The sequence below is a fragment of the Equus caballus genome, chromosome 1 (assembly GCF_041296265.1).
Source record: "Equus caballus isolate H_3958 breed thoroughbred chromosome 1, TB-T2T, whole genome shotgun sequence".
Classification (NCBI taxonomy): Eukaryota; Metazoa; Chordata; class Mammalia; order Perissodactyla; family Equidae; genus Equus; species Equus caballus.
This window is the reverse complement of record NC_091684.1, coordinates 125062402-125076155: the sequence shown is the minus strand read 5'-3', so window position 1 is coordinate 125076155 and position 13754 is coordinate 125062402. Positions and strand designations below refer to the sequence as shown.

General features: G+C 43.0%; 1 protein-coding gene across 2 annotated transcripts in view; it reads left to right on the top strand.

Annotated features, from left to right (window-relative positions):
• The window catches only part of OCA2 (OCA2 melanosomal transmembrane protein), a 365906-nt gene that overhangs the window by 271997 nt on the left and 80155 nt on the right, over positions 1–13754 (top strand). For both annotated transcript variants that reach the window (XM_023652076.2, XM_014734075.3), the window contains one exon: positions 8873–8966. In XM_023652076.2, the coding sequence (XP_023507844.2) occupies positions 8873–8966 (94 nt within the window). The remainder of the gene's footprint in view (positions 1–8872; positions 8967–13754) is intronic.

The window sequence follows — 13754 nt, the reverse complement described above, 5'->3', positions numbered from 1 at the left end:
TGATGTAAATTCCAGAAAGTGATAAGTCCTTCCGAGGGGAGAGGAGAACATGGCTGCTGTCATCTCTGGCTGGGGGTGACGCAAGAAACTTGAGTGAAATCTCTCAGCGCCTTCACTGAGTGTGCAATGAAGCTGGGGATGCTGCAGAAGCAATGAGAGAAAAGCTTTGAAGACAAGCTGGAACTTCACAGACTGCACTGGAGTAGGGGGTAGGGGAAAAAGCCACCTTTTGAAGGGCAGAAAGCCAGGACAGAACTTCAGAACATAGAGAATCCTCAGCAATCAATAGGCTGTAAAGTAAGAATGCTCCCGTGGTTTAGGAAACTGAAGACTTGACTATACAGTACAGAGACCCCAGACTCTCCTGTTCATATCCTTGTTTCAGAGAAACTCCTGATCTCTCTCTCAAAACATTTTCAGCTATTAGCAAATTGAATGCAACTCAAGATGCAACAAAGCCAGGTCCAGCTCAGGAACAGATTAGATTGTCTCCAGGCCCTGCAGTGACAGCCTGGCACAAATGATGATGTCCTTTTCAGGGTGTGTGTCTGTGAGTAAATATTACTGCTTCAGTCTCTATAGTTCTTTAAATAAAATGTCCAGCATACCATTACCTTGATGAAGAGCATCTACAAAAACACCTACAACTAGCATCATACTTACTGTTGAAAAACTGAATGCCCCCTAAGATTGAGAACGAGGCAAGAATGTCTGCTTTCGCTTTTCTTATTTAACATAGTGCTGGGAGTTCCAGCCAGTGCAATAAGGCAAGAAAAAGAAATAAAAGCTATACAGATTAGAAAGAAAGAAATAGAATTGTCCCTACTGCAGATGACACGATTGTCTATGTAGATTCCAAGGAATCTATTTTTAAAAACCCTAGAATTAATATATAATTTTAGCAAGGTCACAGGATACAAGATAAATATACCAAAATCAATTTTAGCCATGAACTTGTGGATATCACAATTAAATATACAGTACTATTTATAATTACTCAACAAATTAAATACTGAAAATTACAAAATGCTGATAAAAGAAATCTAAGAAAATCCAAATAAGTGGGAAGACATAACTGTGTTCAGGGACTGGAAGACTCAACATAGTAAAGATGTGACTTGTCCCCAAATTAATCTTTAGATTTAATGCAATTCCTAGCAAAATCTCAGTGAGATTTCTTGTATATATATTCAAGATTATTCTGAAATTTATGTGTAAATGGGAATATATACATGACAAATAAGCACATGAAAGGATGCTCAACGTTATTAGCCATTAGAAAACTGCAAATTAAAACCATGAAATCATCACTCACCTATAAGAATGGCTAACATAAAAAATAGTGACAACATTAAATATTGATGAGGTTGTGAGGAAACTAAATAACTCATACATTCTTCTTGCGGCTGTAAAATGGCACCATCACTCCGGAGAACAGTTTGAAAGTGTCTTTAGAAACCAAACCTGCAAGTACCATAAAACCCAGCATTTACACTAGTGGGCATTTATTCTAAAGAAATGAAAATTTATATTCACCCAAAAACCTGTACGCAAATGTTTATGGAAGCTTTATTTTTAGTAGCCACAAAGTAGAAACAAACCAGCTGTCCTTCAACAATAAATGATTAAGCAAACTGCGGTACATCCCTACCATGGAAGGCTATTCACTAACAAAAGAAATGAACTGTTGATACACATGACAGCCTTGATGAATCTTCAGAGAATTATGTGGAGTGAAAAAGTCAATCCCAGAAGGTTACATGCTGCATGATTCCATTTATATACGTTCTTGAAATAAGAAATTTATAGAAATGTAGAATAGATTAGTTGTTGGCAGGAGTTAAGTACAGGGTAGGGTAGAAGGTAGTTGATGTGGCCATAACAGGGCCACAGGAAGGACCATTTTGGTGATGAAAATGTTCTATAACTTAACTGTATCAATGTCAGTATCCTGACTGTGACATTGTAGTAGGGTTTTGAATTATATTACTATTGAAGAAAACTGGTAAGTGGTACATGGGATCACTCCATATTATTCCTTACAACTGCATGTTGTCAATTACCTCAAAATAAAACTGCAATTAAAATAATTAAAAAGGAAAAACTAGAAGGAAAAATGTTCTCAGTAACTAAATGTATAACTACTAAACTAAGTAAATATAGATAGATAGACAGGCTGACTGAAAAATAAAGTCAAGGAAATAACCCAGAATCTAGAGGCAAAAATCAAAGAAGAAATTGCAGGAAAAAAAGTTATATACATAAAAGTTCCATATGGGAAATCCAATATTCAACTACTAGAAAAATCTCAGGAAGGACAGAATGAAACAGAAGGGAGGAGTTTATCCAAGAAATAATAGAAGTGACTTTTCTAGAGTAGAAGCAGCACATGAGTGGATACATGCCTAATGCCATCTTTGTGAAATTTTAGAACTCCAAGGAGGCTTAGAAACTTGCTCAGTGTCACAGAATGAATAAATCCCAGAGCGGGGAATTGAATTCTAGCAGTCCAGCTCCCTAGTTTCTTCTCCTAAACTCTTTATGTTGAAAACAGGTAGTTAGAAATTCCAGGTTCAGCAAAAAATGGTACAAAAATGTTAGCATCCCAGCTGGAGTGACCCTGTGCCCAACCCCAAAAGCTTGATTTGCTCATGGAACACATTGTGGTTGTTAATTTCCTTGACAATCAAGCTCTTCTATTTTATTTGTTGCCATATACAGGTGTTAGTTGGATAAAAAGAAACTTTAAAAATAACTTAAATATCTACTGGTGGAACATAGAGATCAAATAAAAATGAAGACTGCTATAGGTCCAAGCACATGTTGTGTCTTTGCCAAAGTTACCTAGGGACTGTGGACAATCCAGGAAGCACATGGCTGCATTAAAACCTGTTGCTTTCCTTTGCTCATATTTGTGTCTTGAGTGGCAAGTGGTTCTTCCACTTGCCAAAGGGAATGCCAGTGCATAGAGTTAATTTTTGTGTTCTCTGTCAAGCAGGACATTATCACTGGTCTGAGAGCATGGCATATTTGATCCAACTTGGACTGGCTGACACAGAACATTAGATTGGAGATTCTTTACAAATTGATAAAATGTCCAGCAACAACAAGGCAGAGAATAGTTTTGAAAAATGTTCTTGTTCTATCTCTAGAACCATATATCATCTTTCCACACAGGATTACCCAAACATGCTGAGACAGGCAACAGCTGTTCACATACAAATCCCAACCTCTGTTTGCTCCTCTGTTAATGGAAACTGGAAAGGAGGCTTGATCCAGAGTAGTGACACTGGGACCTCTTTCTCACTGCCATGTGGAACCCATGCCATGTGTGGGGTGCCATTAGAAACCTGCTAGCATCTTATTAAATTGCTGCAGCAACCATTGATGTCTGAATACTGCTCTCACATTCTTAATCTTATGTGAAGCCCACAACTATCCTGTCAGATGCCCAGGGAAGGTGGCAACTGTCCTCATTTAATTCAGATGTAGGTCTTCCCTGCTGATGGTAAGGCAGGGACAGGCAGATGGATTCCTGCCCCTTGCCAAAGCCAAAGCCATTTGGAGTCAAGGAGACATGAAGGGGTATCTTCTGTGGGGGAGGGAGGGGCTTCTGGTAATGATTTCCCTGGGTCCTGAGTACAAACCTTAGGAGAGAGAGTAGTCCTGCTTCTTTTTCTGGATACTGCTCACTGATGTGTACTAATGAGATGCCTGGAGCCAATTCCAGCCTGAGTATGGGCCCAAGTCTGAGTGTTGTTGGTGGCAGAGCACATAGATGGAGATAACTGGTCCTGGATGATGGTGCTGAGTCCTGACTTGCTCCATCTCTGACTGTTTGTCACAGGAGATAAACTCTCTGTATTGCCAACACCATCTTGTTTTGCATCTTCCTTTCCTTCTAACCAAAAACCTCTTAATATAAAAGAAATAGTCAGTGATCACTTATGGTTACAGAGCTTAGCAGATTTGAGACTTTAGTTGAGATCTTCAGAATCCAAATCTAGTGTTCTTTCCACTATACCAGCTGACATACTCTGTTCCCAGTACATTTGTGCAGGATCTGCTGGTTGGCTGACCCAACACCGTTCCTACTCTCCTCTTTGCTTCCGTCTATTGTAATGTTCCCTCTAGTAGCTCATACGCTCTCCTTGTCTCATTTTACTGACCAATAAGACACAAGGGAAATCTGTTTGGGAGCCTCTTGATGTAGCTTTTGCCCCCCTAATAAAAATGTATTCATACCAGTTCTCCATGCCTTCTGCCTTAGATGTGGCCACGAAACCATCTGTGACTGGAGGGAGAGGCCAAGAGAATTGGGGAGACCTGCCTCTGACCTTAGCGAGACACTGAACCCATCAGCCCTCTGCCCTCAAGCTTCTTATTACATGGGATGAGGTGATTTCCCTGTGTGTGTAAGCCGCTGTTAGTCAGGTTTCTGTAGCTGAAAGCATTCTTAAAGAAACAGGGCTCAGTGAGACTTAATCAGTTAATATTCTATCTCCCAGGTTACCAGGCCTTCAGGAGGCTGAATGACTTCGTGCAAAGGGATGACTGACAGGTGGGTCTAGGGGAGGGAGGTCAGGCTGTGAGGGCCTATTCTAGTGCAGACAGGGCTTTGGGGAATAGCAGTCCCCATAGTGTCATACACACTGCAGTCCCTAGAAGGGGATAGGAATCAAAAGCTGAGCAACTGCCTTACATGAAGGAAGTCAGTCCAGCCGTTGCTCATGTCTCTGCCTCATCTACTTTCCAAGAAAAGAATTTGAGTCACGGGGCTCCTCACTTTACCCCTCTGACCTCACCCACACCTCTTCATCCTGTTCAAGTTGTTGTGCACCCAGGAGATCAAGCTGCTACCCCTTCCCTCAGATCCTTGAAAACCTCCCCATTCTGTTCCCTGAATCCGTAAGTGCTCAGGAATACATTAATGCACTGAGCCAGTTCACCCTGGCAATGTGAAACAGGAAATGGAAATGGCCTCTTGTTTTCTGGCAAGTGGTCTGTAGCAGATGAGGAATTCATACCAACTGCAGCATGACGAGATGCTTCATCCAGGCAATGCCTGCCTGCCATTTTAACTGGAAAAAGGAGTATTTTTTCTGTCATTAATCCCTCACAGCAGAGAAGAAAAGTGTTGCTTTTTATTTTTAGAGCTCACACAGGTTGCTGAATGTGACCCTGGATCAGGAGTTAAGCTCTATGTCATCCAGAAGCAGAGGTCTCCATGTTAAGTCCCGGAGTAGCAATGTTTGGGGGGCTGGCAGGTAGACATTGCCTAGGCGCAGAGGTGCGTGCTTTATGATGGAGGCTGGCAGGGCAGGGCCATGCAAGAAACAAGGACTTCCCTGTGGGAACAGTCTTGTCAGGCCCTGGGAAATAATCGCCAGACAGAATGGCTTGGCAACAGTATGGAGTCTCATTGGCAGGTCCCCTCAACCAAAGTGGGAGCCGGCTGGCTGCCAGGGTGATAGGATGGATACATCAGTGAGACAGCGCCCAGAGGAGGCTGTCTAGGGCCAGCACTGCTGTGGAATTTGTATATCACCACCTGTTTGGGACCCTTCAGATGCTCTTCGTGGTTGTCTGCAGAAGGGCCTTAGGCTTATGTCATGCAGCCTCAGTCCCACCCTCTCTTATCTTCCTCTGGAGTCAGAACTTCTGGTTCGAGTCCTGGGCCCACCACTTCACAGCCCTGAAAACTCAGTGTGTTGCTCAGCTTATTTGTGCCTTAGTTTCTTCAGGGGGACACTGGGGACCTCCAGGGTCGTGGTGAAGATAAGAAGACAAAAGGCATGCCAAACCCTTCGAATGCTTCTAGCCCCGAGGAGACACTCGGCAGACATCTGGTCTTTTCCTTCAACTCCTTCTCCAGCAGAACTTACCCCACACCCAAGCCTGCGTGGGCCCACATGCCTTGTTGAAGCTAATTGCTCCATTTCATTCTCCTTGGAGCCGTCTAACTCCCCTTGTCATCTGTGACTTCCTCAGGGAAGCCCTGCCTGGCCAGGGCCCAGTGACCCCAGCCTCCTGAGCACTTGCTCTCTGCCTCTCTGATCTCATGCCTGCTGCACATCTCCCATGTGATGCCTCTGTCCTGTCTCTCCAAAAACAGGCTCCCCATGAGGCCCTGGAAAATATGAGCTGATTTTCATGGAGAGTGGTCTGCTGGGTAGAAGAGAGAACCTGCCTAGTATTGAAAAGTTAGCAAGAAGCTAATGGAAATCTGGGGAGGGGGCAGAGGCAGATCTCAGAATCAAGATGCAAATCCAGAATCAGTTCTGGTCATAACAAATAGACAAACTCAGAGGATTTTTTGTGTCACAGTTCTTGCCTATCAGGTAAGTGTGGCTCAGCTAGGTCCCTGTTTAGAGTCTCATGAGGCCAAGATGAAGGTGTCCTCAGGCTGTGCTCCTTTCTTGTGGCTCTGGGGTTGGGTCTGCTTCCAAGCTCACTCAGGTTATTGGCAGAATCCCGTTCCTTGCAGCTGGAAGACTGGATCCTTATTCCCTAGCTGGCTGTCAGCAGGGCCTACCCATAGCTCCTAGAGGCCTCTTTGGTCATTGCACATGGGCCTAAGTCTCAGAGCCAGCAATGGTATATGGAATCCTGCTCACGGTGGAAATCCCTCCACTTCCCCTGTATCTCTCTGATACCCATCCCTCCATCTCTTCAACCCTCTCCATATCTCTGATCCCCCTCCTCATCCCTTTGACTCTCCCTGGGATCTCTCCTGGATCTCTTTGACTCCCTCTGGGATCCCTCTGATCCCCTTCCCTGGGATCCCTCCAACTGTCCCTGGAGTCTTGCTTACCCTCCCCTCCCTGCGACACCTCCTGGGATCTCTGCTATTCTCCCTCTGAGGATTCTCTTCTGCTCCCACCCGAAGAAAGTTCTGTGCTTTTAAGGGTTCATGTGACTCAGTTGGGCCCACCCTGATAATCCAGGGTAATCCTCCTATTTCAGGGTCCATAACCTGAATTATGTCTGCAAAGTCCCCTTTGCCATACAGGGTAACATAATGGCATAACCACAGGTCCTGAGCACTAAGATATGGGCTTCTTTGTAATGGGGGAGCATCATTCTACCACCTGGAATAAGCCAGCATCACCTATAACCTGAACTGTCCCCCACCCATGCTTCCTGTGTTCTCTGTCACTGCCCTAAAGTCTGTCTTGCACACAGCAGTCTGGGTGTTAGCCTGTCATGCCCTTCCTTCCACTGTGGGGCAGCTATCCCTCTCCCTTGGTGATGGTCCCCCCCAACCCCCACCACTGACCTCCCCCCTCCCCTCACCCTTCCTGATACTCTGGGTGGGGCCATACACTCTGAAGTTCACTGGGAAATAAGGGAATTGTCATAAAAGTGAGACATCAGAAACACAGGGACCACAAGCAGAGTGGGGCCGACCTTAGGCAGGCAGGGTATGCACAGGACTTGGGCTCGACAGGCTGTGGGTGATGGAAGTTTTTATTGAGCTCTTAAGATCTAAAGTCTTATATTGTTGATGCATCAAATATATTTCATCCTTAGAGCAAGTGTGTAAATGGACAAGATGGCATGCTGTTTCAATGATTTTCGCTGAAAAAAACTCCCAGTCTAAGTCTTATGTGGAGGAAAGGCAGAGAGAGAGATGAGGCTCTGGCTTGTGACCTTGGTGAACATTTGTGTGGGTGACCCTGGCTGCAGACCTGATGGTCTTGGCTACCTGTATGTTTCAGAGAGAGGGTGAGGACTGAGTGGAAGGAGGGGAACATGTGTTCAGCTGAGTGTCATTTGCACTCACAGCTCATTTGCCAGGGCCCCTCCTGGGGAACAGGGCAGGTGTTTTGGACCTCCCCCAGTGGAGAAACCTGGCAGGTGACTTTGCTCTGAGGTTATTTATTCCACACTTTTCTCCATGCTCTGCATTCCAGAGGACACAGTACTAGGTTCTCTGAAAAGGCAGCATTGAGGGTCTTGCTTATGCCACCAGACTCCATCTTTGGTCCTCTTCCTCCTGCTCTACTGTTACTAATGTTTTTCAGTCTCAGAAGGCTGCTTCCTTATGCCGAAATGCCATAGCCAGCTCCAGATTTGTGTCTCACAGTTCGCCAGTCCTCAGGAGACAGAGAGAGTCTCTTCCTCAGTGGTTTATTGCAGACATGACACATTGGAACTGAGCTAAACTACCTGAGCCTGGGTTGTGTGTCCATCCCTGAACACTGACCTTTGCAGTTGGCAACAGAAGAGCTGATGGGCTTTACTAAGCAAAGTCACCCTTCCCTGAACGAGTCACTGTGTTGAGACCTGGCTTGGGACACATCCCTCACCATGCAAGAGGCCTCACTCATATGTACGTGTGTGCATGTTATGTCTCCCATACAGATCATGTGTGCTGTCAAAAAAAGGCTCGCCTGGAGAGGCATTTTATTAACCTAGTTGTTGCATCCATCCTTCCATCCACAGAAGGATTTCCTGCTGGGTGTCTGGGCCTGGAGTCGTGAGATTCCATTCTACTTCTCAGAAGACACACGTCCTCTCCACTGGTTGTTGGCCCTACTTGCATTTTCCTCTAAAAGATATATGCCACTATGTCTCACAGGGATTTGCCAATTCTCCTTAGCATTTCCTTTCCTCTATCACATAGAACAGCCATAATCCTGACTGTAAATGAATTGCTATATTTACAAGCAGTGAATTTATTTTCAGGTTGCTAGTGGTTTTTTTTTTCCTACAGATATTTGCAAAGCAACCACTTTGCTAGTGCCTGTGAAGTAATCACCAAATCAAAAGCCCATGAGATGATCTGAATGCTACAGACCAAAAGCAACCGGAAGGCAACACTGAGATAAACTGAAATTTTATTTTACTTTTAAAATTTCGATTCCAGGTAATGGAACATTGATTGGAGCCTCAGCAAATGTCGTTTGTGCAGGAATTGCAGAGCAGCATGGATATGGATTCTCTTTCATGGAATTTTTCAGGTACTTTAAAAACTCATTTTAAATTTCTGTCTAAATAGTCCCTAAGCTTACTTAATTAAAAGAAAAAAAAAAAAAAGAGCACCGTATACTGTTAAGCAGTAGAATATGCATGTTTTTAGCAATTAGAGAGACTTTAGTGTGGGTGAAGTTAACTCAGAAAAAAACACATTAAAAATTTATTGCTGGGAGGGGCTGGCCTGGTGACACAGCAGTTAAATTCATGCGCTCTGCTTCAGTGGCCCAGGGTTCACTGGTTTGGGTGCCGGGCGCCGGCGTATGCACCACTTGTCAAGCCACGCTGTGGCTGGCATCCTACATATGAAATAGAGGAAGATGGGCACAGATGTTAGCTCAGGGCCAATCTTCCTCAGCAAAAAGATGAGGATTGGTGGTGGATGTTAGCTCAGGGCTAATCTTCCTCAAAAGAAAGAAAAAAATTATTGCTGGGATTAACTTCGTGACACAGAGGATGATTCAGACATTCTGCATAATTCAGATTGAGTCTAGGGGTGAGGAAATGGTTGTGAGCTTGCTGGGTATCTATGTTGCTGTTCTCTTGAAAATTTCAGTGGGGCTTGCTTCTTGACTGTTCGTGATGATGGTGCATAATGAGATTCTGACATCCCCCTACTGGATTGCCCAGCAAACGAAGAGCCCAGGGATATTAAAGACTGGGGGAAGCCTGGGAATGAGCATTCCATGTGTGGGTACCTCTCAGGACAGCACAGAGATGAGGCCCAGGGTGGGGAGCACAGCTGATGCCTTGGCTCCCCAAGGCGTCCTGCTCCTGCAAAGGAGAATTTGCTCCAAGGGAGCTGGGCCCACTCTGGGGTCCTGACCACCTGCATGCTGTGTTTATATGGCACCACTGTACGTTGCAGCAGGTGAGTGGACAGAATAGAGGTGTGTCATTCCTGTAAAACAGTGCTGCCAAAAAGAACTTACATTCATTTGGTGTTGAACAAGATTTCTGTTGAAGTTCTTGACTGTAAACTCGCAGCTCGGTGTATGCATAGCCATGGTTCTCAGAACCAGTCTCACTAAAGCTTTGTAACAGCAGCTCTGGCTGAGTGGTGGAACGACCTGCAGCCCATGGAGGCAGCGGTCCCTGCTTCAGGCCCCATGCCTCTGCAGGGCACTGCTTGCCTGGGCTAGACTCGGGGACAGAACCCTTGCCATCATACCCAGGTGAGGATCAACATCAGTCTGTGTATAACAGAGCATTGACTTTTGCAGACTTACTATACTGGGCCATGTCTGCTCTTGAGCAACTACTGATACTTAGCAGTTTTGCTGAGACTTTAATTTGAATAACAGTCCTGGGAGACTTGGGTGTGGGAAGAAGGCACTAGGCTGGAAAGCAAGCTGCAGGGACACTGACCACGCATCTCTTAGTAGGCCTCTGGGCACATTGTTGGCCTGCTGCTAAGGGACAGGATCCAAAACTTAGCAATTGGCCAACTTAGTCCTGTTTAGGCTCTCATCTGCCTCTGCTGAGTATAAAAGAAATAAAACTGTCACTTAAACAAAATTCTCAATGAAACAGCATTCATTGTAGCAATGTAGCATCCACCCTAGCAGAATAACGCACCTCACACTGCCATCAAATCTTCTTTGCTCCAGATTCAGTGAGGGTTCAGCCTCAGAGTACAGTGCCCCAGAGACAAGTGAGCGAGGTGGCAACAGGAGATACAGACTTGGCCCAGGAATTCCAGGGCTTCTGCATTTGGACCAGGTTCCCAGTTTCTGCAGAGCTAGAAGGCTGTCATTCAAATGCCCCAGTCACCTCTTCTTTGTTTGGCCAAGAATGCAATATGCTGGCCCTCTACCTGCTCGTCACCATAGGCTGGACTCCAGATAGTAGGGATTCTCATGGCCATTTAGCAACACTGGTTGGTCTCTTTGAAATAAGAACCAGGACGTGTGTCAGACTAGAAGGGTTGGTGTCCATGCCCAGTGTCTGGTGTCTGGACATGCACAGTGCCTGGGTTTCAGCTCCATGGATGATGCATGTGCATACTGAACTTTTCAAGTAGGCCTTACACTTCTATGCAATATATGCAGCTTGTGTGCAGAGTGTGGTGGTGAAAGCTAGAACAGTATTCAGTAACATGGTGGCCATAGAAAGTGTGGAGCAAGACTGCCAGTTTTCTCCTCCACAAGCTCATTTGGTGGTGGCCTTATGAATCACATGCATCTTCTTGGATGGAGAAAAACATGCCTCTATAGTTAGTGGTCAAGAACCATGTCTCATTTCTGTCTGGTTCCAGCATTTCTTCCAGCTCTGACCATTCTTCTTGTCAGATCCTTGCTGCTTGGTGGTCAGAACAGTGTTCTCATTAAAAATGGTCATCTAATTGTTGTAGGGCACTTATTTGCATGAAGCTCTTACTTTGCAATTGTAAATGTACCAAATTAACTTTTATCTACCTCATATAAAAAATAATTTCATGAAAGGTGGCTTCCCGTGATACACAGTGCAAAATGTTGACTTTCTACTTGATTTTTAAAAATTACTGTTTTTCTGACTATTTAAATATGCATTTAAAGGAAAATATGTAAAAGGATAAAATATAAAAGTAACTCATCATTTTGCTACCCAGAAATGACCACTGATCCTAATTTAGTGTGTTTTCTTACATTTTCTCTCACTATCATATGATATATATGTATATGTTAACAAAAATTTTTAATCACGTTGTGTCCTATCTTTTACTTTTCATAATATATTGTGAGCATTTTACTAGTCCATTAATTATTATTCCAAAATAGAATGTTTATACATACAATATATGGATATATCACTATTTTACCTTGGTTGAGCATTTCAGTTGCTTCCTATTCTTTGTTATCATAATCAGTGCTGTATTGATTATCTTTACAGATAAAACTTTGTTTCATTCTTGATAATTGAAGATAAATTTCCTGATATACAATTGCTGGCTAAGTGAATGATGTTTTAAGAACCTAGATACACATCGACAAGCTGGCCTCCAGAAATGTTGCTCTGCCACTCACTTCATTGAGGCTCACCAACACTTATTACTGACATTCTAAATACTCATGGTTCATCTGGCCTGCTAACAGTAGATTCATCTTATGTTTTAAATAATTCCAATGAGATTAAACTCTTTTATATAAGTATTGGAGGTTTGCATTTCTTATTTTGTAAACTTTCTGTTCATACTTTTGTCTATGTCTTTCTATTGAGAGATTTGAATTTTTCCTATTTTTTGGAAGCTGTCTTTACATTTAAAGGAATCAGTTCTGATATGTATGTTGTGACTTTTGTTTTTTAGTTTATTTTAAATTTTACAAGGAACTTTTAGATATTATGTAGTCAAAGCTATGAATCATATTGAATGTGACCTTACTTTTGTTTTTGAATTTAAGATGTCTTTTCTATCCCCCAAACAGGTAAACTTCACCTCTATTTTTTTTGTGTGTGTGTGAAGATTGGTCCTGAGCTAACATCTGTTGCCAATCTTCCTGTTTTTGCTTGAGGAAGATTGTCTCTGAGCTAACATCCATGCCAGTCTTCCTCTATTTTGTATGTGCGATGCCGCCGTAGCATGGCTTGATGAGCAGTGTGTAGGGCCACAGCTGGGATCCAAACCTGTGAACCTTGGCCACCAAAGTGAAGTGTGCAAACTTAACCACTATGCCATGGGGCTGGCCCCTCACTTCTATTTTTTTCTAGATTTTTTTTTCTGGTTTTCATTTAAAATTTTTCCTTCAAGATAGTTGTAGATGCACACGTAGTTGTAAGAAATAATACAGAGAGATCTCATGTATCCTTTACCCAGATACTCTCAATAGTAAATTCTTGAAAAAATTGTAGCACAATATCACCACCAGGATATTGGCACTGATACTAGTCAAAATAGAGAAAAATCACATCACCACCAGAATCTCTCATGTTGCCCTTTTATAACCACACCACTTCCCTCCCACCTCCACCCCACCTTAACCCATGTAACTACTAATCTCTTTTCCATATCTAAAATTTCATCATTTCAAAAATGTTATGTAAATGGAATCATACAATATGTGACCTTTTTGGACTGGCTTTTTTAACTCACCATAATTGCCTAGCGATTCATCCAAGTTATTTCATATATGAGTATTTTGCTCCTTTTTATTGCATTCCATGGTATGTACCGCAGTTTGTATCATGTAACACACGGATGTATCACAGTTTCTTTAGTAATTCACCCACTGAAGAACATCTATGGTATTTCCAGTTTGGGGCTATTATGAATAAAGCTACTATGACATTTATGTTCAGGTTTTTAATATAGGTTTTCATTTCTCTGGGATGAATGCCCAGGAGTGAGACTACTGAGTCATATGGTAAGTATACAGTTAGTTTTTAAAGAATTGCCAAATTAAATTATTTTCCAGAGTGGCTGTATCATTTTGCATTCCTGCAAGCAATGTGTGAGAGATCTGATTTCTCTGCATCCTCTCCAGCATTCAGGATTGTCACGATTTTTAATTTCAGTAATTCTTATAGGTGTATAGTGATATATCATTGGAGTTTTAATTTGAATTTCCCTAATGGCTAATGATGTCAAACATCTTTGTATATCCTTATTTGCCATCTGTATGTCCTTTTCAGTGAACTGACTGTCTTTTAGGTGTGTCTCTGATATACAGTATATTGTTGGGGCTTGCTTGTGAATCTAAAGAAAAAGCATTTTTTTCTTTTAATAGGTGAGTTTAGCCCATTCACATTTATTGGTCTGACTCACACATTTGCCATATGATTTAATTACATTGCTATGT